At 39.5% G+C, this 26,119-nt stretch overlaps 1 protein-coding gene across 2 annotated transcripts in view; it reads right to left on the bottom strand.

The window, feature by feature from the left end:
• Positions 1-26,119, bottom strand: part of CERS6 (ceramide synthase 6) — a 324,976-nt gene that overhangs the window by 62,607 nt on the left and 236,250 nt on the right. For both annotated transcript variants that reach the window (XM_049887369.1, XM_049887370.1), the window contains exons 5-6: positions 22,847-22,897; positions 18,545-18,637 (exon numbers count right to left, since the gene is read on the bottom strand). In XM_049887369.1, the coding sequence (XP_049743326.1) occupies positions 18,545-18,637; positions 22,847-22,897 (144 nt within the window). The remainder of the gene's footprint in view (positions 1-18,544; positions 18,638-22,846; positions 22,898-26,119) is intronic.

The following is a 26,119-nucleotide window of genomic DNA, read 5'->3' as shown; positions in this document are numbered from 1 at the left end:
GTGAATATAGACTCAGGCATAGCTGAAAGAACCTTAGCATTTTAGGTTAAAGACATTTTCCTGGGTTTTCAGTTGCAACAACGAAGTAAAGAGATTGTGATTTTTTGTTGCCTCTCAGATTGAAGGCTGGTCCCAAAGCCCTAATTCTAAATAAACTGGCCTGGTCGCCTGCTTCAGTGGTGCTTCCAACCTCCTGCTCTTCTGCCATATTGTTTCTGGATATAGTCACAGCTATCATTAAGGCCTTTCATGCTCCCTGCCTGATATTAACCCCACCTCGGCCGTCATTTCAGTGGCTTCTTGGACAGAACAGAGGAGTCTGTGGCTGTAATGGATTGAACTGTGTTACCCCCAAAGTATGTATCAATTTGGCTGGGCCATGACTCCCAGTATTCTGTGGCTGTCCTTAATTTTGTGACTGTAATTTTATGTTAAAAAGGATTAGGGTGGGATTGTAACACCACGTTTACTCAGGTCACCTCCCTGATCCAAGGTAAAGAGAGTTTCCCTGGGGTGTGGCCTGCACCACCTTTTATCTTTCAAGAGAGAAAAGGAAAGGGTAAGCAAGCTGAGAGTTGGGGACATCATACCACCAAGAAAGCAGCATCAGGAGCAGAGTGTGTCCTTTGGACATGGGGTCTCTGTGCCTGAGAAGCTCCTCGACCAGGGGAAGACTGAGGACAAGGACCTTCTTCCAGAGCCAACAGAGAGAGAAAGCCTTTCTCTGGAGCCAACACCCTGAATTTGGACTTGTAACCTACTAAAAATGCCACTGCCTACCAGACTGTGAGAAAATGAATTTCTCTTGTTAAGGCCATCCGCTTGTGGTATTTCTGTTATGGCGGCACTAGATGACTAAGACAGTGGTCTATGTTAATTTTCAGAGACAGAAACAAAATGAGATTTGATCTTGACTCAAGCTGAATTAGAATAAGTCTGAAATGAAAGAATTAAAGGAAGAGCCATTTATTTTAATACCAAAACACGGTAAGATAATGCTGTTTTTTTCCCCTAAACACATTTCCAAATGGCATTTGGAGACCCTAGAAAGATTTTCTTAGCCTGGTCTGTGCAGTTCTCACATTCAGAAACGTCTAGGTGTCCAGGTATCTGGACTCCATCCCCAACTATTAAGATGAGGATCACCATCTTTAATTTAATTCAGTTCTCCTGGGAAATTTTATGCCCAATAAAATAAGGACAGAGTGATCAATCTCTCATTAAGACCCAAGTTCTGCCATTCTTGATGATGGAACTCCCTTATGGAAGCAAAATGAACTCATTTCGCACAATACCATAAACAACAAGAAACATGTTCTTAATTCCCATTTACTGCATAAAATATCAATAATGTTATGCAGTCTCTTTTGGGAATTATCTTTGTAACCAGTGAAGAAAAACAATGATGAACCCCTCAAAAAAAGGGAATAAGACAACTGAGATTTTAAGTGAAGGCTGGTTTGGATGTGCCCAGATGGTGAAGAATACAAATTACTTCTTAAGTGCAAGGCAAAGAAAATGCTCTTCTCTCTCAGATGCAAATGGCACATATTAGCTTTTCTGAATTTAATTTAATAAAATCAATATAACTAAGAAATTTGTAATCTTAACTCACATGAATGAAAATCAGGCTGTTAGCACCAGGTTACCCATTTAACAGATTTTCAAACTTTCTAGGAAACGGAAGACCAGGAGCACAGCTTAAAGCTGATTTCATTTAATGGCATCTGTAAGAATAATAGAAATCTCTTGGGTTTTTTATAGTCTTCTTACCTGAGCCTTCAGGGCACATAAAAACTCGTATTACTTTTCAAAGAGCAATATGTATTTTTTTCTAGAAACCACTAACAGCTTTCCTATCTCTTCACTTGGAATTCTGCAACCTAGAGGTAAAACTCAGAAGGTTAAGGTACGGCCCAGCTTTGCAGAAAGTGGACTCAAGTAGGTAACTTGGCAATACAAGGGACAGTGGCCACTCGGACCGCATCTCCACTCCAGAACAAACAACAGATGGGAATGGTGAGAAGATCAGAAAAAGTTAAATATATTTTCCTATCACAGATTCTCAACTTTTGGATATGGGTGGCTGAAGTTCTAACTAACAGCATAATACATAACCTCTTGTAATACATAATACTTAAAACACAAACAAAAAACCCAAAAAAACCCACTGCCATCGAGTCAATTCCGACTCACAGCGACCCTATAGGACGGAGTAGAACTGCCCAATAGAGTTTCCAAGGAGCGCCTGGCGGATACGAAGTGCTGACCTTTTGCGTAGCAGCCATAGCACTTAACCACTACGCCACCAGGGTTTCCAAAAACACAAACAAGAGACTAAAATTTCTTCTAGGTTTACAACACAATAATTAAAATGAAGATTTATTCAGGGTGATTTATAGCAATCAGTTGATTCTGAGTTGACTTGCATTTGGCAATCTGAGGCAAATTATACATTTCTCTTACCAACATATTATGTGAGAAGTTCACAGATGTATTTAAATGCCAACTTTTGAGTATCTGCATACTTTCACAATTTATTTGGTTATTATATTTTCAACAGGACTTGAATTTGGGCTCACTATCAACAGAATTGGTTACATATACCATTTAAAGAAAGATATTTCAAATAACAAGGCTCTTCAAAAAACTAACTAGAACTTCGCGTTTGTTTTCATGTACATCACATGCAACCTAGAGTTAATAATGAAGAAAAAAATTGGAAAGGGATGAAAAGGTATGACTTATCTGGGTAAAACATGCCCAACTGTAAAATGGAGTAGTCCAGGCAGAAATTATTTAGTTGCAACTATTCTAAGATTTAAGCCACGAATAAAAACTCATTTATACTAAGTCTACAGCCAACTTTATTCCAACACTTTTTTTTCTGATAGACTAGATATTTTTCCCCCTTTTGACTAAATGTACACACATTTAGTCCTTGAGGGAGAGAACTGTCATACACAGACATCATTCTAAAAAGAGTTAAGTGTCAAGAAGTTAGCTGGTTAAAGCCTTTGAATTTACCATTGTCACTGCCAACGTGTTTTTAAAATGTGTACTGATGTGATGTGAATATAGTTCTAAAATGTGTACTGATGTGATTTGAATGTAGTTTACCTTATCTCAGATCTGACATCCCCACTCTTCACCAAATGTGCATATCCAGATTTCACTACCTTAGAGCAGGGATAGGCAAATTACAGCACGCAGACCAAATCTGGCCCTCCGCTTGTTTTTGTAAATAAAGTTTTCTTAGAACACTGCCACATCTATTTGTTTTATTTTATCTATGGCTGCTTCTTGCTACAATGGCAGAGTTGAGTATTTGCAACAGAGACTGTATGGCCCACAAGTTTAAAATACTATTATCTGGCCATTTTCAGAAAAATGTGACAACCCCTGCCTTAGAGCTACAGCAAAGGACATACATACTATGGGAAATTGGTCACTTATCTGAGATGTGGCAATTGTATAGTCTCATGGTCATATTCGCATTTCTTCAAATAAAAGATGCGTAAGAGATTTAATTTTAACAGTTATTCTGGAGAAATCCATTACATATTACTCTCAAAATTCAGAAAAACTATAAACAGAAGGTTCTGGTAGGTACCCCCATCAAAATCTCATGATCAATTACACCTATTACTTCAAGATCATTTGAAAAGCTTTTAAAGCAAAAGCTGTTTGGATGCAGTATTTCTTTGTCTACTGCTAGATATGCCATTACTTTATGGCTTCTGGGAACATATATAAACAAAATAAAGAACTGCTGTACAAGCAGTGTTCACTCAATCTTTCTGTTGTACATTTATGGTGCCATTTCAAAATCAAGAACTCATAATCTCAATACACTATGAATTATTTAGTTAATATTTAATCTCTAATTGATTTTATTACTGGAAAAGGATGCAATAAAATTTTATTTGCCCAACAGAAAACAGTAAGATAGGGCCACCAATTCCCTCCTAGGGTGCCTGGCCAGAGCATGCCGCTTGATTTGCAGCTCCCTGGAGTCCTCCTTTATGCTTTCCCTTCCTCTTGCCATAAAAAGCACACTCTGTAAACGCATTCTGCTTTCAAATGATGTAGGTATTTTTTTTAATTATACTTGCACGTCTTTTTTTTCTCACTGAACGTTGGGTCCTGGAAAGTTCTCCAGCACTACAGGCCTTGCCAGATCACAGGCACCTGCAGCCCAAGGCCTTGGTTACGCTTTCTGGGCTCTGTTCAAATTCCCATTGTCTCAGACACACTAATTTACACAACTTTTAATGCTGGAAGGACTACTACTGAGATATTCAAATATACTTGACATAATAGTCTTAAGTGATGCAATGGCTAATACACTTTACTCACCATTTTTTGCAATAATCCTTGGGGATAAAGGCAATGTTGATTCCCATTATTCTGTAATACTCAGTCACTTTTTTTTTACTCTCCCAGGTAAGCCCATTTACGTTGAAAACATCCAGAATGATCAATAGGGGGCAGACTGTGATCAGCTAAAATCAGAAATATCCCAGGACTCAAAAGCCAACATCCTCACCCTTACTGTCAAGGCCTCAAGACCCAAGATGACAATGGCAAGCAAGGATTCAGTTTTGTGCCTTACAGGGAAGCTTAGTAAAGTCTTCTTCTGCTCAACTAGGTTGGGATGGTTCTGTAAGTTGTCAGGAGGGGCTCGCAGGAACTCTTACTATCATCAGCTTTACATGCCCCCCTTCTATCTCCTCTTTCCTCAGTCACCTGAGCTCCATACCACCCACACCTCTCACATTCAAAACTCCAGCCCTGTGGAAGTCACTTGCCAGGCTTTTTCCTGTCTCCGGGCAGACCTCTGGCCATGCAGCTTCTTCTCTGCAATGCTCCTGTTCTCTCCTCCTTTTTTCTCCAAGCCCCACTCCACCTCAACTACCTGGTGTTCTCCTATCTACTCTCCACTTTGCCTACTAATTCTCAACTTCCAAAAGCTCTTTCAGTACACTCAAATGTCATCTACTCAAGTATCCCTGATTTGTGTAGCCAAATTTGAGTATTTCTTGTTCATATCTGTTACTTGGTATAACTGTTACTCCTTGAGAAAGTCTTCCCAGGGCTCCAAAAATACGTAATTCTGATGCCCCCACCCTCAGTTTCCATAGTTCCCTATATAGAGTGTTAATTTGATAGGTGTCCACATCACTGTTTACTGTGAGGATTAAGTGGGCTATTATGAAAAGTGCTTAGAGATTAAAATATAAGTCCGATATAAATATAAGCAACTATTAATGCTGCTAGTATTACTATTACAGAACTCATCACACTGTGTAATTGTTGGCTTTCTTTCATGTCTCCCCCAGTAGAGCTTGAGCTCTCTATGAAGGCCCGGGCAACCTCATTCAATCTGGAGCACAGTAAATGTTCTATAAACAATGTTGATGTGATACCCACAGTGAGGATGCTAGCCAGCCTTTATCGAGCATGTATCATATTTTTTCTCAAATAACATGCCCATACATATAACACGTGGAAGAGATGAAATTAAGTGAAATGGTTCAGGCATAATGTGCACGTTATTTGCATAAAATATGGTAACGTGTCAGGCACTACGATTTATTCCTAACAACCACCTAATAAGTCAAGTACTATTATGAACTTCATTTTTATGGACAGTGAGGTGCTAAATGCTACATAATTTTCCCAAAGGGCTAGAGTCAAATCTGAATCCAGTTCTGAGTGACTCCAGAGCTTGGGCCTCTAACCACCACCGCAGGCTACTTCTCACAAACAAATGCCTGATGAAAGACTGGGTGATTGAAGGGGGAAAGGAAGGGTGTGAAGTTGTGGCAGTACTCTCTTTTTCCAGGAGCTTGGCTAGAGGGGAAGAGGTATAAGGGATTGGATAAAAGACGACATACAATTGAGTGTTTTTAAATTTATATTTTAAGAGGGGAAACAGTTGAGCATGCTTAAAGACTGTGGGGAAGGAGAAAATACACATAAGTGAGAGACTAACAAACAGAACAAGGTTTAGTCCTAGAACATGGGAAGAGATGGGGGATTAAGAGCAAAGGATCAGCCTTGGGTGAAAAGGGAGCCTCTTAGGAGGCCAAAGGGAAGGAGATGAGAATGGGTCCATTTATACTCATGGAGATAGAAACTGGGGGTGTTCACAAACCCAGAAGATAGTTAGAATTATATTAAGCCAAAATGGGTGTCTTCCCAAGACACCTAGAATGACTTGAAAGAAACTCTCCAAAGGGCAATGAATGACTGAACCTCCCAACTGAGAGCGGCACCTTCTGAGGGAAAGTGGGACTCCTGAAGCCCTAGACATAAGGCTCCAGAGTTGTACAACAGCAGCATTGCCTGGGCCCTGGGCAGGGGGCGGGAGGGGGGGTGGTCTCTCTATTATGGAGCAATGCTGTGGACCTTGACACCACACTAGAAGCATCAGCCCCTGGCTTTCACCCTCCCACAGCTGGAACAGTAGTATGTGCCTCTGTCATGCCTCAGGGTAGTCCAGTGGGTGGTTCTTTCTCTCTAAGACCTAAAGATGATTAAGAGCATCTCCCTTGGCAAGGCACATGGGAGTTTGAGTGCTGGAGTAAATCAGTTGTTAAGGCAACCTTTGAATAAAATCCCATAAAACTGCCCCATCCAACACATTTCTTCTTCAGACAGTACTGCTCAATTGCTCTCCTAGCAGACTGCACACAGCACTGGGTTGAAATGCTTTGATCACAGGCAGTAGCTTATTAAAATGAGCTGTCTCATCTTCCCTGCTTCTATTCTGAAGACACGGTAGTGAGAAAGAAACAGGATAGAGGCTGACGAGTCAGGAATACCTACCTTGGAAGAAGCCTACGCTTTAAGGGAAGAATATTGGTACTCCAACCCCAAGTGGGCAGATGAAAGAGCAGCATTGTACCTCTGTGAGAGAGAGGTTAAGTGGCCTGCCTGACTGTGCCTGTAAGTAGCAGCACTGATGTTACAGTGAGTTCTAAATCATTCCCCATTCCTCTCAGGCTAACAGATGTCATCTGCTATGATTTTAGCTTTTCAAGCACAGAAAACACATGGTGATATGAGCACTATCTGGAAGTCATATTCTTTTTTTAAATTTTTATTGTGCTTTAAGTGAAAGTTTACAAATCAAGTCAGTCTCTCACACAAAAATTTATATACACCTTGCTATACACTCCTAATTGCTCTCCCCCTAATGAGACAGCACACTTGTTCCCTTCACTTTCTCTTTTCGTGTCCATTTGGTCAGCTTCTGACCCCCTCTACCCTCTCATCTCCCCTCCAAACAGGAGATGCCAACATAGTCTCACATTGTCTACTTGATCCAAGAAGCTCATTCTTCACCAGTATCATTTTCTATCCCATAGTCCAGTTCAATCCCTGTCTGAAGGGTTGGCTTTGGGAATGGTTCCTGTCCTGGGCCAACAGAAGGTCTGGGGACCTTCTTTTTATGAGAATTTGGGGTCTGCATCCCATTTTTTTATCCCATTGCTCTCCTGCTCCCTCAGGGGTTCTCTGTTGTATTCCCTGTCAGGGCAGTCATCGGTTGTAGCTGGGTAGCATCTAGTTCTTCTGGTCTCAGGCTAATGTGGTCTCTGGTTTATGTGGCCTTTTCTGTCTCTTGGGCTCCAATTACCTTGTGTCTTTGGTGTTCTTGATTCTCCTTTGCTCCAGGTGGGCTGAGACCGATTGATGCATCTTAGATGGCCGCTTGCTAGCGTTTAAGACCCCAGACACCATGCTCTGAAGTGGGATGCAGAATGTTTTCTTAATAGACTTTATTATGCCAATTGACTTAGATGTTCCCTGTAACCATGTTCCCTGTAACCATGGTCCCCAAACCCCTGCTCTTGCTATAGTGGCCTTTGAAGCGTTCAGTTTATTCAGGAAACTGCTCTGCTTTTGGTTTAGTCCAGTTGTGTGGACCTCTCCTGTACTGTGTGTTGTCTTTCCCTTCACCTAAAACAGTTCTAATCTACTATCTAAGAAAACCCCTCTCCCTCCCTCCCTTCCCCCTCTCATAACCATCAAAGGATATTTTCTTCTCTGTTTAAACTATTTCTTGAGTTCTTATAATAGTGGTCTCATACAATATTTGTCCTTTTGCACCTGACTAATTTCACTCAGCATAATGCCTTCCAGATTCCTCCATGTTATGAAATGTTTCACGGATTCATCATCATTCTTTATCGATGCACAGTATTCCATTGTGCGAATATACCGTAATTTATCCTTTCATCTGTTGATGCGCTGGAAGTCATATTCTCAAGAAAGGCTTAAATATAATCCAGACCAGCAGTTCTCAAACTTTTTAGTCTCTTAACCTCCTTATTGGAGTCCCTGGGTATGGGAAATGTTTAAGCACTCAGTGCTAATGGAAAGGCTAGTGGTTTGAATCTACCCAGGGGTATCCTGGAAGAAAGAGCTGGTGATCTACTTCCAATAAATGAGGAATTGAAAACCCTATGGAACACAGTTCTACTTTGTCACACATGGAGTTGCCATGAGTCAGGATCAATTTGATGGCAACTTTTTAAAAATTATATTCTAAGCACCCATCGACAAATGAATGGATAAACAAACTATGCAAAGGAATACCATGGAATACTATGCAACAATAAAGAACAATGATGAATCTGTGAAACATCTCACAACGTGGATGAACCTGGAGGACATTATGCTGAGTAAAATAAGTCAATCACAAAAGGACAAATATTGTATGACACCACTCTTATAAAAACTCAAGAAAAGGTTTACACACAGAAGGAAACAAACTTTGATGGTTACGAGGGTGGAAAGTGGTGGGCAGGGGAAATTATTAACTAGGTAATAGACAAGTGTTAACTTTGGTGAAGGGAAAGACAATACACAATCATAGGGTAAGTCATCACAAGTAGATCAAGGCAAAGGAAGACACTTAGAGGAACATAAGGGGGGGGAAGGCAACCACAGTAAATACTGTAACATACACAACCCTACAACAATGGTAAAAACAAATAACTTACACGCAAATACATAGGCAGAACAGGAAAAGGAAGGTGTATAAGGTTATACCTACGTACATATATAAGTTAGACTGTAGATATTTTTACATGTGTATTTGTATATACAGCATCTATATTCATATATATAATAGAACACAAAGTGGGCATGGTCACAGAAGCTTCCGAGACACATTCGAACACCTTGAGGGACCAAGTTACTGAGGCTGAAGGCTGGGGACTGTGGTCTAGGGGGACATCTTCGTCAATTGGAATAACATAGTTCATGAAGAAAATATTCTACATTCTACTTTGGTGCATAGTGTCTGGGGTATTAAAGCTTGCGAGCAGCCATCTAAGATACGTCTCTTGGTCTCACCCCACTCAGAGCAAAGGAAAATGAAGAAAACCAAAAACATAGGAAAATATTAGTTCAAAGGACTAATGGCCCAAATGAATCACAGCCTCCACCAGTCTGAGCCCAGAACAACTAGTTAGTGCCTGACTACTACCACCAACCACTCTGACTGGAACCACATTGAGTGTCCCAGACAGAGTGGGAGAAAAATGTAGAATAAAACGCAAATTCACAAAAAAGACCACACTAACTGGTCTGACAAGTGACTGCAGGAACCCCGGAGACTAGGGCTCCCGAACACCTTGTAACTCAGAATTGAAGCCACTCCCAAAGTTCACCTTTCAGCCAAAAAGTAGACAGGCGTATAAAACAAATGATAATACACATGAGGAATGTGCTTCTCAATTCAATCAAGTATATAAGACCAAATGGGCAACAAACTCCTGCCCAAAAACAAAGATGAGACGGCAGGAAAAGACAGGAAAATGAGACAAATGGAAACGGGGAAGCTGCGGTGGATAGGGAGAGAGTGCTGACACATTGCGGGGATTGTAACCAGTGTCACGAAACAATTTGTGTATAAATTTTTGAATAAGAAACTGATTTGCTCTGCAAACTTTCACCTAAAGCACAAGAACAAAAAATTATTGAGACCAAGGAGTGTTTGCTTGTGTAAGTTATATGTGTCAGTGTTTGCCATATTATACATTAAAACTGAGAAATTAAAAAATAATTTATTTTAAATAAGCACTCTGTGTTAACAAATTTTCTTTTTTTAGGAAAATAACTACAGTTGCCCCCCCGCCCCAAAAAAAAGAGTGAGATGAGTGAGAAGAGTGGCATTGTTTTACATTTTTACAAATCTCTTTAATGTCTGCCTTAAGACAAGAAAGCTGTGTTCTTACAATTGCTTATACATTCAATCTGTTGCCTTATGTTGTTTTGGCTGAAATTTGTGAAGAAAATCCAGTCTCTCATATGTGTTTGTTGGAAAAGGGAGAAGTATCTCAGTAGCCTTTCAGATGGCTGTGGACACTCTTCTTTGATACTGTACCAAAACTTGACACGTGGGAGATTCTTAAAGGTTAGTTGCAATGTGGAGAATGAAACCATATCAATAAATTTTCTTACTCCATTACATTAAAATCCATTGGTCTGATCTGCACTTTGAATGGATCTCCCACTGATACATAATTCTGTAACATCACGCATTGGTTGTTTGGAAAATACTGGTTCACTGAGTCAATGACACATTTTATTTTACAGTATTAAAAGAAAATCACATTTGTTAACATCACTACCAATCTCATCAAGAAGGTCTTTAAATACTGAGATGTTATCAAGCTCATGATGGTGGATACAGGTTTTCCAAATCTGTAATTTTCACTTGAAAGCTTGAGTGCTATTATTCACAACTAAGAATGTCAGTTGTTTTCCTGGAAACAATTTACCAGGCTCACTTGGTACATTTTTAAGACAAAGTGTGCCAAAAATACAAGTTGGAATAACCATAGTTTGTCAGTCATTGTTTCATGTAAAAATGGGACTCTATGGGGAGGGGGGAAAGCCATCAGTTAAGCTTACAACACAGATTCCCTGCACATGCTTTTTCTGGAGACACCATTGTTCATCAGTCTGCAGCAGACGTTCTTTATGCACACTTCCCACTTCATCACACAAAATACTAAAAAGATACGTAGAGTAGGGATTTAATAAAGCAAACACTTTAATAAAACAAACACTGGCAGTGAAGAATACGGTAACTACAAGCACAGTTTGGTGCCACTGCCAGCAATTTTGCCCATTTCCGCTTGTGTACCATCAGTGCAAATGGCAACATGGTTAACAAGGCAAATGACAGTTTAGTATCATTATAAAAACAGTTTTGACCTTGCAGATCGCCTGAAAGGGTCACAGGGACCCCCCAGGGGTCCACAGACTATACTTTGAGAACTTCTGACATCGACAAATTCTTTCCAAATATTGTTCTGTTGTTGTTGTTAGGTGCCATTGAGCCAGTTCTGACTCATGGTGACCCTACAGGACAGAGAAGAACTGCCCCATAGGGTTTCCAAGGAGCAGTTGGTAGATTTGAACTGCAGACCTTTTTTGGTTAGCAGCCGAGCTCTTAACCAGTACACCACCAGGGCTCCAAATATTGTTCTAGGAAATTTATAATTAGCCATATTATTAATAATAGTTGTGCCAGTCAGGGTTGCAAGAACAAAACCCTTAAAATTGAAGCGGTTTAAAACAAAGGCTTATTTCTTAGCCATTGAAAAATTACCACTGGTTGGCAGGGAGGTTCTGCTTACTAAGTCACACAGGGACCCAGGCTGAAATGGAGAGGCCTCCACAGCAGATGTTACCAATCACTGCACTGGGCTAGGAGAGAGCCCTAGAGGGCCTCACAGTGGCAATGAAATGCTCCAGCCCAGAAGGGGCTGAAGCCAAGTCTGTTCACAGCCTACTGGCCACATGGCCCCACTCAACCACTGGAGAGCTGTGGCTGGAAAGTACAATCCTTCCCGTGTGCCTGAGTAAGGGGAGCTGGCAATGTTTGGTGAGCCACATTAATAACTACAGTAATGGCTCATATTTACTGAGCACTTACTATCTGCCAGGCACTGTACTAAGTACATGTAATGCTCATTTATCCTCACAGCACACCCATGAGGTACGTTATATGAACTCCATTCTATGAAGTTACTTGCTCAAGGTTACATCAAATCAGGAGTAGAGCTGGGCAAGTAAATGGTTGAAGATCCCATATCTTTAACCTCTAAGCCATATTAGCCAATGTTTCCCCTAGTCTAGGACAAAAATGAGAAAAATAAGATGATTCTAATGACTTCATAAAGACAAAGGATCAGCCTGTATTTCAAGATGCCCTTTCTCCTTTTCTTTTATGTTAAAATGTGTTTTCATTTATGAACTCATGGTGATAAATGACCAGTGTTTTTTTAAATTTCCTTACTAGGAAAAGTGAAAGGGTAGCAACCTTTGGTCCCTCTCCATCATTACTATTTCTTTAAATTCTTTGACGAGAAATAAAAAATTCTATGACGTCTAATTTTTGTTTTGTTTTGACCACTAGATTTTAAAAATATATATTTTATTTTGTTTTGGTGAAAGTTTATGAAGGAAAATAGGTTCTCATTTAACAATTTCTATACATATTGTTCAGTGACACTGGTTACAACTCTTCAACATTCTCATTTCCGTTTTGGTTGCTCTGTTTCCATTATCTAGCTTCCCTGCTCCCCCTAGCCTTCTCATCTTTGGTCTAGGGTAAATATTAACCATTTGGTTTCATCTAGACAATTATTTTGAGGAGCACAGTACTCACAGGTGATATTTATTTTATGGGTCAAACTGTCATTTGGCTGAAAGGTGACCTCTGGGAGTGGTGTGAGTTCCCAGTTTAAAGCATTATCTTGGAGTGATAGTCTTTGGAGTTCATCTATTCTCTACCGGTCCAGTAAGTCTGGGCTTTTTTAAAAAAGGAATTTCAGTTTTGATCTATATTTTTCTCCCATTCTATTCAGGACCATCTATTAGGTCCCTGGTCAGAACATCGACCACTAGATTTTGATTCAACAAATACTTGTTATATGCCAGGCACCTGTTCTAAGCTCTACAGCACCTACTGTACGTCAAGCACTGTACTAGATAGTTTCATGTACATGATTGTAGTCAATCTCATAACATACTGATTAAAGCTATCTTAAAATTAATTAAAGCAGGAAAGATGTGGAATATGGCAGGTCCCCTGTAGGCAGCTAAATCATGCCCACAGTAGACACCAGCTATTCTCTATAAAAAGTTACCAGAGAACAAGCCCATCAATACGTTTCTTGTAAAACTTAATCATCATACCACCCTCTGCTTTCTCTGCCAGGAATCTTCTACAAGAGGTAGTGTTTCTTTCAGGTTAAAAACCAAAAGAGCAACAAGCTGACTTCACCAGCTGGGCCCTGGATCACTGCCATGGATAATTTCCAGTGAAGGGCTCTGAACACGAGCAGGACTCTTTGGCCAACATTCCAGGCCTTCAAGCCAAACAGCAGCTTAGTTAAAAGGACATAGGATTTAGACATAAGCAAGCTGTTCTGAGAGCTAACATGATTATATTTACTAGCTTCCTTTGGAAAATTTAGATGTGCAGAAGAAATACTCATTGTGAACACGTGCTAAAGGACAGCATTTTAATAAAAATTAAGCCTTGGGATATAAAAAAGGTATCAAACAATGTTGACTACCAATTTATTTGTTGCAGGAAGGAGTGTCAGGAATACGAGGAGGATATGGAAGGTGTGGCTAATTGCTTCCATGAACAGCTGCCTCCTTTGCCATGAGACCAGAAGAAATGGATGGTGCCTGACTACTATTACTGAACGTTTTGATCAAAGATTCCATAGAGGAATTCTTACCAAAAGGTGGAAAATGCAGAACAGAATTCCACATTCTAATGGACTCTAGATTTTCTGGAGCCAGGGAAGATGGATAAACCCCTGAAACTATTGCCCTGAGATAATCTTTAAACCTTAAACCAAAAATATTTCCTGAAGTCATCTTAAAACTGAACAACAGTTTAGCTTAACTAGTAAAAAAGGTCTGCCTTAAGCATTCGACTCTTTTAAGAACTATCTATATGGGATCAAAGTGACAACAGCAACATGAAAGGTTGGACAGGACTCTTAAGTGGCAGTGAGTTTGTTAATTAGGGAGGAACAACTCAGAAAAGGAGGGTGAGAACGGTTACACAACTCAAAGAAAGTAATCAATGTCACTAAATGTACCTTTAGAAACTGTTGAAGTGTTATGTTTTGCTGTGCATATTCTTAACAACAAAATAATTAAAATTTAGAAAAAAGAATATATCTATTGTTTTAATAAAATATTTTAACGATTTCTTTTTACAAAGGAAAGAAGAAAAACAGGAAGGAAGAAAAGAAAGGAGGAAGACAGGCAAGGAGTAAGTAAGTAAGGAAAAACCCTAAAAAATGTTTACATAACTTTATAGCATATAATAGAATATTTAAATTATAAGTCTGTTATATCAAACGACAACATCTTGGCTAGTCCCTTCCCTCTGGGGAGATTAATAGTATTTCTAACTCACTGACCAAATAAGTACCAGTCCTGGAATGTGCAAGTAGGAAGCACTGCGTTCTGTCATCGCAGGGATGAGAGCTTCTCCTCTGATTTTTAAAACTCCAGTTTCTACTTGGAAAGAGAGGAATTAAAAAAAAAAAAAAAAAGAGCAACTGTAGGATGCGTCTAGAGGAGGAGAAGAGTTTGTGAATATAAATGCCATTTTAGAAAGACTGTTGAACTTATTACATCACAAAAAGTGGTTTCTAAACCTCATTTGGAGTCCCTGGGTAGTACAAATGGTTGTGCGCTCAACTACCAGCAAGGTTGGCGATTTGAACTTACCCAGTGGTGCCTTGGAAGAAAGGCCTGGTAATGTGTTTCTGAAAGGTCACAGCCTTGAAAACCCTAGGGAGCACAGTTCTCTGCAACACATGGGGTTGCTATGAGTCGGAATCAACTCAACACCAACTGGTTTGGTCTTTGGAAACCTCATTTAAGATACTGATTCCAACAGTCTGAAGTATGCACTTGGATCCAATGTTTATAAATTCCTGGCCATTTGAGCTCATTGTCATTTAATAGGGGAGCTAAAGAAACATTTTGATAACCCTTCTATTAACAACCCTACAAACAGCCTTCAAAGGTAGTTTCCAAACTATTTTGTCAACAAGTGTCTTCAAACATCTCTATCCTGTAATTAGGGAACAGGTTGTTTTTAGAAATCTTAGTTAACAGTTCCAATGTAGAAGCGGGGAGTGTACTTCGCAGTAAGAACATGCCATAAATCCTCTCGATGGCTAGACCAGCAGGTTCACCACATGGTAGAGCAATCAGGAGGGAACCACCAAGACCTGCGGTGCCGGTCACAAAGATGCTAAAGAGAAAAGAGCTACAGCTCACTAATGAGAGATGGCAGCAGAGTAAAAGGCCTTACTTATTAAAACCTGTGCTGAGTAATAAGCAGGCCTGATGATGGCTGAATTCCCATTTTGTGCAAGAAACTAGAGTAAGCCAATTTTATCAGGAATGTACAAAGGTACTCTGACCAAGTGAAGGAGAAAGAGGTGTAAGATGTCTAACACAAGTTTATTGGAGTTGACTAGAAAAATGTATTAATTTCTATACATTGACAATATGTATAGGTCTAGGATCAATTCCATGAAACTTACCGTAAAATGACTCTTTCTATAGGTGTTTTCTACACTGATGCTAGATATTAAAATCATACACAATGAAATGCTTCAACCCTTGAAAGCAGTCCACCTATGATAACTATTAAGATAATGGTAATTTGGCTTAAAGCAATGAAGACACTTAGGTAGCCCTGTTGGTTAGTTAAAAGACATGATACATGGATGCTGAGAAAGCTCAAGCAAGTGGGGAGCTTGGTGGCTTTTGGTATCTCACTAGGACTAGGCTCCTGGGAGCCAGGAATAACTACTCCTGCTGTTATTAGTCTCTTTGACTCTAGATGTCACTCCTAAATAATGAAGCAAAAAAAGAAATCAGTAAAATAGTGAAGAGCTATGATGGACTTGCCACTACTAATGTCAAGAGCATGGCCAGACAAAGCAAGACAATGCAGAAATGTGTATATGCCTAATCTAAGTGTGAGGCACAGGACTTTGCTTTGAAACTTGGGCTCTAATCCATTCCTACATTGCAAGGCCTTGAGAAAGTCACAAAAATTAATGGTGCATCAATTTTCCCAGCTACTAAATTGGAAGAATGTTCTACCTTCCTGTTTGTTATACAAGTCTTTTACGTGACTTTCTTGACAGAAGTGCTTCTCAAAAGAAAATGAAATGCATAAGCCTAGTACAGTGTCTAGCATATAGAAGATAATCTACGAGTGTTGACTACATGAATGAAGAAAGTTCTACATGTAAGACAGAGACCTAATTGGCATACCATCACTGAAGGATTTGAAATGCTACCAGAAATTGACCCAGAATGTTTGGTGCAACATGTAAGGGAGTCACAAACTGCAGTGCCAATGAGTCATCTGCTATGCCTAACCCCTAACAGGGACCATTCACTTCTGAAAATCAGCTGACATATAGTACCAAATTCTGGCCTTGTAGTTATAGGAAAGATAGCTTTTTTTTTTTTTTTTTTTTTTTGCCAGCCAGGTAAGCCACTGATGTAGGATGGTGGAAGGCACATATCTGAGAAAGGTGGACTCAGGTGCTAGGACCATAGACTCCTAAATGCTTTTTAGCTGCCACGCAGATACCACTTGTGACTCAGCAGATTACTGGTCTAACCAAGAAATAATATACTGTAGTATTATGCTCCATCATAATGCACAGTCCTGTTTTGAAAGGAACTTGGAAGATACCCATTAATAAGTCATATGACATTCTGATGAGTCTATTAATTCATTCACCCTAAACTTACTGATCCCCACCATGAGTAGGTGCATTGATAGTCATGAACGATGTAGGGATGAATACATTCTATTCTTCACCCTCAAGTCTTGTGAAGGGGAAAAGGGGGTCACCACAGTGTTAAAATACAATGTGGTGAAGTGTAGGGCACTCTTATAAGCTAAATACAGAGGAGGGAGTGGTTAAAAAACCACGAGGGAGTTGAATAAGGCTTCAAAGAAAAGCTCACTTTTGAGTGAGGTCTTGCTTGGTAAGGAGGGAGAGGTAGGGTATATCCTAGCCACAGGCAGGGGTCTTGTGTGACAAAAAAAAAAGGAGGCATAGGAAAACTTTATGCATTTGGATAATGGTGGGAAGATTTATCTGTAGCTAGGGCAAATGTGTGTGCAGGAAGGGGGGTGGTGAGAAATGAGAGTGATAAGGCTGGAGAGAGAGATTTGAACCATATGATCTACAGCCTTACACACCATTGCAAGTAGTTTGGACTTTGTCTTGAAGGTTTTAGAAACATAACTTTTATCAAGTGTACTCCTATTAAGTGGTAGATGGACAAGAATGACTATTTAGATAGGAAGACCATTTAGGAGGCTATTGTAGTAGATGGGAAAAAGTGGAAAGCATCTAAACTAAATCAGTGTCAGTGATGTTAAGGAAGCAGGTGCGAGGAATAAGAAACAGGAGATCAAAGGGAAAACTCTTCGTATTTTAGTTGGCTATTGGCTATAAAAATTATTGGAGGAAGAAGAGCATGCTTACAGTTGGAACACTTTGTGTGTGAGGTTCAGTTTCCTCATCCATAGAATGAGGATAAATAATGAGTAATAATGTAGATCTTAGAGTTGTTGTGAGGATTATATGATATGGCACACAAAAAAGTGATTCTACTCTTTGCGACTAGATTTGTGGAAGTTTGAGCCTGGAAAGAATATGGAACAGAAGAGGAACATTTGGGCGTTATTGACACATAGGTTACAGGTGGAAGTGTCTGAGTATGTAAGCTCGATCATCCAGGAAGACTGCCCTTTGGAAACCAGGGCCAGAACCCCGGTATATACAGCTTAGTAGAGGATGAGGTACTGAAATGGTAGCCAGCAAAGACAACGTTGAAAGAATGATCCAAGTGTGGGAATCTGGGGAAAATGGCACCGTGGAAGTAAAAAGAGCAGGGAATGGTCAGAAGTGCCAATTCTGCCCAGAAGCTAGTAGGATGGGAGCTGAAACGAGTGCGTCATGCGTGCCCTCAGCAAGAGTTGTTTCAATGAAGTGGAGGGGGTGAAAAACAGATTAGTTTCTTTAGGAATGTTGTATTTTCATCACATATTTTGACATATCTTTTCCTCTTAAATTGGGGAAAAATCCATTATGGAGGTCTGGAACACTCAGGTTTTACTCTCCCCCAGGAGCTACCAATAAATTTTTTTTTCTTTATTTAATTTTTAGAACAGAATCAGACTGAGAGAAAATTACTGCTATTGGGGTTCACTGCTATATTGTTCTATGGAAAAAAGATCACTAGGTTTCTGGGAAAGAGCAAAGAGACAATGGGAACAAAATACAAAACAGACCAAACAAGAAAGCAAACTTTCTGTAATAAGGCAGAAAGTAGCACTAGCCTAGGGCTGTGGGTAGAAAGGGGTTAATGTCTTTGAGACTCTACACCCGTCTGCCAAAAACCATTAAAGACACATGTGAGCAACCACTCTTACCTTTCTTTTGATATCAGTGAACTGGGAAAACATTAAAGACCAATAGAACGACAGCTCCAGGATGTAGTAGTAGTGAAGGTCAGTTGTAAGTGGCTGAGGATGAAAGAAATAAAGGGAAAGAACAATAGTTAATAACCTGTTGCCACTGAATCAATTCCGACTCACAGCAACCCTATAGGACAGAGTAGAACATCCCCATAGTGTTTCCAAGGCTGCAATCTTTACAGTAGCAGACTACCACATCTTTCTCCTGAGAGCAGCTGGTGGGTTCAAACTGCTGACCTTTTGTTAAAGCAGCCAAGCGCTTAACCATTGTACCACCAGGGCCCCTTAGCAGTTAATAGGGAACCCAATTTGTATTCCAAACATCTGAAGCTCAGTCATGAAAACTGACATAGTCTTGCAGCCTGAACAAACGTAATTCCTGGTCCATTCTCCTTGTGAATAACAGGACTTTGAAGGATGCCTCTCTAATCCACAGCCTGAGGCATTATTTTCATTTTATCTCCAACTCAAAAAGCATTAATCAGTATGAACATCTGATATCCAATTCTTTATCGAGCTTAACAATAACATTTATGATCCTTAAAATGCGTATCTGCAAGATTCCTTAGGCAGCTTGGAAAAAATATTCTACTACACACACAAAAGAATAATCCTGGACAACTGCTGGGAAATTCCACAGCACAGCGGCAAGTGAGGTAGGTGAGAGAAACGGGAGTGCTATACTGGTCACCGTGGCATAGAGTTCCATTATGCTCCATTAATCCGGGAGATTTCTCGTTATTAGGAAATGTTCAGTACATTGCAAATATCAAAAAGGATGACTCAAAAATGTTTATTAAAAGATATAGTCCAGCCCAGCTAGGAAATCTGAGATCAAATCCCAGCTCCACAGTTTAGTAGATACAGAGTTTGGGTCTTAGTTTTCTTTTTTGTAAAATGGGGGTAACACTTGCTGTACCTGCCTCAAAGGTTCAGAGATGGGGAGAGGCTCAGAGAGGCAGTGGGAGTCATAGGTATCTATTTTGCACATAAATTCATCAAAACAAAACAGAGTTTTAAACAATCATCTTTGATGAGTTGTTTCTGATTGTTGTATTGAGTTGTAGGGAAATGTCTTGCTTTGTTAGAATAAATGAAAAATCTTCTAAACTGATCACACAAACATCTCCACACCCTTACAAACAAGGTGTAGAGTAAATACAATTGAAATTTAAAAGCTTTATACACCAACAGCAGCATCGCAGATGATTACCACAAGAAGGTGGGCTCCCTTAATTATCAACTCTACCAACCCTAAGCATGAGCATCTAGGAAAATAGTTATCCCTCTCACAGGTTTTTGACAACAAAATGCACGACAAGATAGGATATTCTCCAACCCGCGATCCTAAACTCTAAGTGATGATGAACACCAATGTGTTTGTAATGCTCAGCAACACCCTGGAGAGAATACACTTCCTCCTAAAATGTCCTTTTAAAACTTGAAGACATCAGCCATGAGGGACAAGTGTTCGGGTCAGATGTATGGCAGCAGTGAAATCTAGAAAAATAGGGCACTGACTTCAGGAGCCTTTAAACCAAGGGTCTTGAACGGAAGTAAATTTCTGTTCTTAATGAGACTCCATACTCCCTGCATCACCACCTGGGAAAACTGCACAGGGGGGTGATGAGGACAAGTTAGAACATGTCTAGAAACTCCTGAGTTCATAACAGAGGATAGCATTATAATAATTACTATATTCGTGGAGTTCTTTGCAGTTGGCAATGCTTAGGTGCATGTTATCTTATTTGAGTCTCATAACAACCCTATAACGTTAGTAATATCATTTTCCAGATTGTACAGTTGACAGGAAATGGCTGTCAGTTAAGTCAGGTTAAGGGGCTGATCTCGGTCTTACACTTCCTAAGGCCCTGTAACCACCACTAGGGCTTTTCACTCCCATTTGTGCTCTTTACAACAAGCTATACAAGCTTCAGGAAACCCTGGTGGCATAGTGGTTAAGTGCTGTGGCTGCTAACCAAAAGGTTGGCAGTTAGAATCCGCCAGGTGCTCCTTGGAAACTCTATGGGGCAGTTCTACTCTGTCCAAAAGGTTGCTATGAGTCGGAATCGACTCGACGGCAATGGGTTTGGTTTTGGTGTTTTTATACAAGCTTCAACCAAACACAACTTTAAATTATTTAAAACTTCAAATATATACACATACATAAAAAGCTATCGTGTGTGTAATATACAATATAATATGCATACCCACACACAAGGAGCAGTGTATCTTGAATAAAATTGAAGGCAGACCACTATCCTTTCCTCTAAAATCTGTTCAATTATTTTTTAATATGCTAAAGACATAATAAACATGCTTCATGAGAATGCTCCATCTTTAAAAGTGCTATTAAGGCTTGACACTGACTGCCTGAACTGCAATCTATATATTTATACAGACATAATTATACACAAAGCTCTATAATTACATGCATAACCATGATTACACACATAACAATTATATACGGTTTAATTTTTTTCCACACACACAAAAGTAGCTATTTTTTAAAAATTAGTTTATGGGGTTTATTTAGGATGACCACTTTTCCACAAGAGATCATGAATTTGTCCGAGATTTCAGGAGCTATATACCGAATTATTCACAGATAAGCAATGATGTCTTATCAGTATAAGAATAGTTAATCTTGATCTGAATCCCCACATATGGTAGCTTTCCTTAAATGCTAATGATGTTTCCTATTTTTAAACATAACTGTATCTACCATACCTTCAGACTTTCATGTGGAATTTTTTAGTGCTGTCTGTGAAGCAGTCTGTAGCTACATTTAGGGTCACTGCAAATAATTTTCTCAAAATAAGCAATTTCTCAGCTCCATCCATAAATGTGAAAGTTATTTCAGATGACATTACAGTTAAGGAAAAGGGTGGGTATTGCATTTCATATGACATTTGTTCTCTGTGTCTTTCATGTGACACAATTTTCCTCTTAAGTGTGGTGCATTAGAGCAGCTGCCACACCAACATTCAAGGTAGGGTTTTAGAAGCCTTTTGGTATACACTTAAAAATAGAATTTTAGTTATATGTGGATTTTCCCACTTAGTGTACCGTTATAGGACACCAAGAGAGCTTTAAATGAAAATACTAAAGTATTTAAGACAGTAAAACAGCAGTTGGCCTGAGAATTACAATTGTGTACAATGGCGATTGGTTTCTATGCTCTTTTAGTCTCTGTCAGTCATGGAAGGCTTAGCTCTCTCTAACCACTTCACGTTGCTTATTTACATTCTCTTATAATCTGCATAAACTACTTGAAAGAGATGGTAATGCAAGCTGGAATTCCATTTCAATGTATCCATAGCCTTGAACTTGTCCAAGAAGTATCCAATGCCTGCCTCTCACTACTGTTGCAACATAATGTGTAACAGGGAAGATATATGACGAGTCTCTCAGCATTAGCGTTATGTACACCATAGACACCAAATGCCTCTACAAAGACAACCCAAAAGAGCCCCGGTAAAAGTAAAAAATCCAAGTTGCTTATTATAACATGTGTCCTGTTTATTTCGTCACCAAAATATCTAGTGGCTTTACTTTTTTACTTTCTCTTATATAACATATTTCAATCAAAAGAGAAAAGTCCCAGGATTGATATTCAAATATTAGCTGATCTGGGACCACAACAAATCATTCATGGACAGATGCAAAGATATGTCAGTGGGCAGGGATTTGAAATGCTCTCTTTCTGAGATATGATTTTAATCTCAATTTAAATAATGCTCTTTTTATTGCAGGAATAATCCACCCATAAACAATGGTACAGGCCCATTTTCTGTGCTCAAGGAAATGGTGCTTGATTTACATATTTTGAATCAGCTCCAGAGCCACAGAAGGAAATGAACTCAGCGTGCCTGCTCCAGTTGCACGTTTGAGCTTTCTCCACATGCTGTTGAGACAGGCCTGTTCTGTCATCAGGTCTTCAGACTTTCCTCGGTAATTAGAAACAGATCAGCTGTTAGAAACAGGAATATTCCACCTGTTGGATTGATTGCATCCTACCCTCCAGTAAATGTACGTTCCAAGCTTACTCTATCTGCTAAAGCAACTGGGCTTTGATTCTGAACTTCACTATGAACATACAAACTTTTTCCTCAGTAGAGCTATACCCAGCATCAATCAGCACGAGGGGCCAATAGCAAGGTGGCTGTGCAACCTGTTGGGACCTACCTGAAACCATGACACTGACCTAAGGAAGATATTCTTCAGGTGAAAAACCAGAAAGTAATGTCTCCTTACCTGATTGGGGTAGTTGTACCAGCAGTGCCTTGTATCCCACAACCAGGGAGTCTGAAAAAGTGAAAAAGAAATATATTTGAGACAGTTTGGAAAAGATGCAGGTTAAGAGATGTTTATGACGGGCTCTTGTTCCCAGTTTTTTTTGGATTTCAATAATCTACCTGGTGTGACCAGTGATATGATATTGAGGCAATTTTTACCCCATCATGTATAATCTCTGGGTAATTTTCTAAACTCAAATGGTAATATTTTAGGCTGCTTCTGGAATGGAGTCTCAACTAGTGTTTTTTTTTTTTACATTTTTTTCTGGTCACAAGGACGTATTCCTGCTATGCAACCAGCTTCAACAGCAGTGCCTTCCAGGGTCTCAACAAGACCAGACACATATAATTAATCTCACTGATGTCAACAGACATAGATGACAACTGGCACAAACTACCTCAAAATTGCCATTCAAGGACCAATGTTTAGAAAGCAGTATCATTAATCAATTGTTTTATGACTGGATCAGGAGTCAGTGAAATGTGAGTATAGTTCTTATTTCACTAGGACCCAAACCAAAACCAAACCCACTGCTGTCGAGTCGATTCCGACTCATAGTGATCCCAGAGGACAGGGTAGAACTGCCCCATAGAGTTTTTCCAAGAAGCGCCTGGCGGATCTGAACTGCCGACCTCTTGGTTAGCAGCCGTAGCACTTAACCACTACGCCACCAGGGTTTCTTCCAGTAGTACAGCTCAGGCCAATTCCAGGCCTGAGGAATTTAACCCTCACAACACATTTCACTCTCCTGACCTGTGGTCAAGGCCTTTTGATTACAAAGTAACCAGTCTTAACTTGAGAATAATTACTTGCTTTATAACACTGTGAAATCAGATAGATAATCAAAGTGTCCACACAGATTTTAAACAGTGGCAATAACCAGGGAGGGGTTGGATTTAAACAGATAGCTTAACCATTCAATAATACCAGCATACATATTAAGAATCAATATATCATTAACCAAGCCTCAGCCTCAGTCTATTAGATATATATCATGTTTAATATATGCACACTTTTATAGGGTTGCTATGAGTCAGAATCGACTTGATGACACTGGGTTTGGTTTTTTGGTTTGACATATATATATATCTCAAGAAATCAAACTCGTTGCCATTGAGTGAATTCCGACTCATGGTGACCCTATAGAATGGAGTAGAACTACCCCACTGGGTTTCCAAGGAGCATCCTAGTGGATTTGAACTGCTGACCTTTTGGTTAGCAGCTGTAGGGCTTAACCACTATGTCACCAGGGTTTCCATATATACATATATATACTACAATAACAATACTGCCATTGAAAGATTAATGCTGGGCTGATTTCAGAGATGTTTGTATTGACCTAATCTCTTTATATTGTACCAGACCCTATAAGATCAAAACTTGCTGCCTGAGCTCCATCAGTGGTGGGATAATGCAGCTGTCTCCCTGAAAGCCAGTGCACCCACATACTGCCTCTTCATTACCCTCATCAGCCCAGCACCACAAGAATGATGACGCTACTGCTGATGATTATATCAGCTAACATTTGTTGAGTGGTCACTATGTCCCAGACACTGCTAAAGGGTCTTACTCATATTAACTCATTTAATCCTTACAGTAGCTAATAGCATTTGTCTCATTTTACAAATAGGTAAATGGAGGCCCTGTGCCCATAAGTCACTTGCCCAGGCTAAATAGCTAGGCAATGGCAGAGCTGAAAATCAAGCTCTGATAGTCTGGTCCTAAATCCAAACTTCACTGTGCACCCTATCTTTGGGTCTGATAAAATGGAACCAGACTTTAGCCTAGTGAACCATGTCACACTGTAAACCTAAAAATGTTCCAGGACCTGTACACTTTCCTTTCATTGAAGCACTACTGACTTTTCTTCCTTTTTGAGATCTTTACTTTACTCCTGGTTTTGCCATTTGCTACCTGTTCAACACCGTGTTTATCTTGTAATCTCTCTACACTTAACCTTAACTTTCTAAATGCTAGAGTTGTGTATATGCCTGGTTCCCCCACTTCTCTCATCTATAACATCAGTGTTCATTACTGACCTCACAGGGTGACTGTGAGGGTCAAATGAGATAGCGTGCATAAAGATACCTGGTAGAAACAACCTAAATGCCCATGAATAGATGAATGGATAAACAAAATGTGATACATACTTACAATGAACTATTATTTGGCCATAACGAGAAATGAAGTCCTGATACATGCTACAACATGGATGAACATTGAAAACATGCTGAGTGAAGTCAGTCAGTCACACAAAGACAAATACTGTATAACCCCACTTATATGAAATATCTAGAATAGGCAAGTTGATGGAGACCTAAGTTTATCAGTGGTTACCAGGAGCAGTCAGAAAGGAGGAGAACAGGCAGACTCATTGCTTAGGGGGACACTGAGCCTCTGTTAAGGGTGATGGAAAAATTTGGAAATGGATAGTGGTGACGGTTGAGCAACAAAATGAATGCGATTAATCTCACTGAATTCTACATGTAAATAATCTTGAAATGGCAAATATTTTGTTACATATATATTTATAATAAAAATGCCTTAGAAACTTAAAAAATTTAATATTCTATTTTATTTTTATGGTTAATAAACAATACATGTCCATCGAGAATAATGCAGAAAATACAGAAGAGTAAAAATAAAATAAAAAATAATCTGAATTCTCATCACTGTTAACATTCTGATATATAGCCCACTTTTAGTATTTATTTATATGCAATATAGAAATAAACACAGATGTATTTAGTTTTTACACACACATATATATGCATATTTTTAAATGTGGGCTTAACACATCAAAATCTGTGCTAAAGTATAGTACAGATGTTAGGTGTTGCCTTTCTCTCTGATAAAGTTGTTTATTATTTCTACAATTAGCTGAAATTCCCTGGGGGAAAGGTATGTCATATGTCTATGTTTATCCCTCCAGAATCTACACCCAAGTCGACAGTTCAGCACTCGTTTACTGAATGCTAAACCAAAAAACCAAACCCACTGCACTGCTGTCGAGTCGATTCCGACTCATAGTGACCTTACAGGACAGAGTTGAACTGCCCCATAGAGTTTCCAAGGAGTGCCTGGCAGACTGAATGCTAGTGAGAAGGAACACAGAATTAAATGCAAGGCCTACCTCCACCCTAGCAACAGCTTTTCTGAATTGAAAATGTCTTTGGAGAGAGACAATGAAAGTGGATCAGTCACCTTTGACTCTGAGATGCAGATTCCTGT

Source organism: Elephas maximus, chromosome 6 (genome assembly GCF_024166365.1).
Source record: "Elephas maximus indicus isolate mEleMax1 chromosome 6, mEleMax1 primary haplotype, whole genome shotgun sequence".
In the NCBI taxonomy this organism is placed as follows: domain Eukaryota; kingdom Metazoa; phylum Chordata; class Mammalia; order Proboscidea; family Elephantidae; genus Elephas; species Elephas maximus.
Note: the sequence above shows the minus strand (reverse complement) of the source record. Positions and strands in the feature narration are given on the sequence as shown.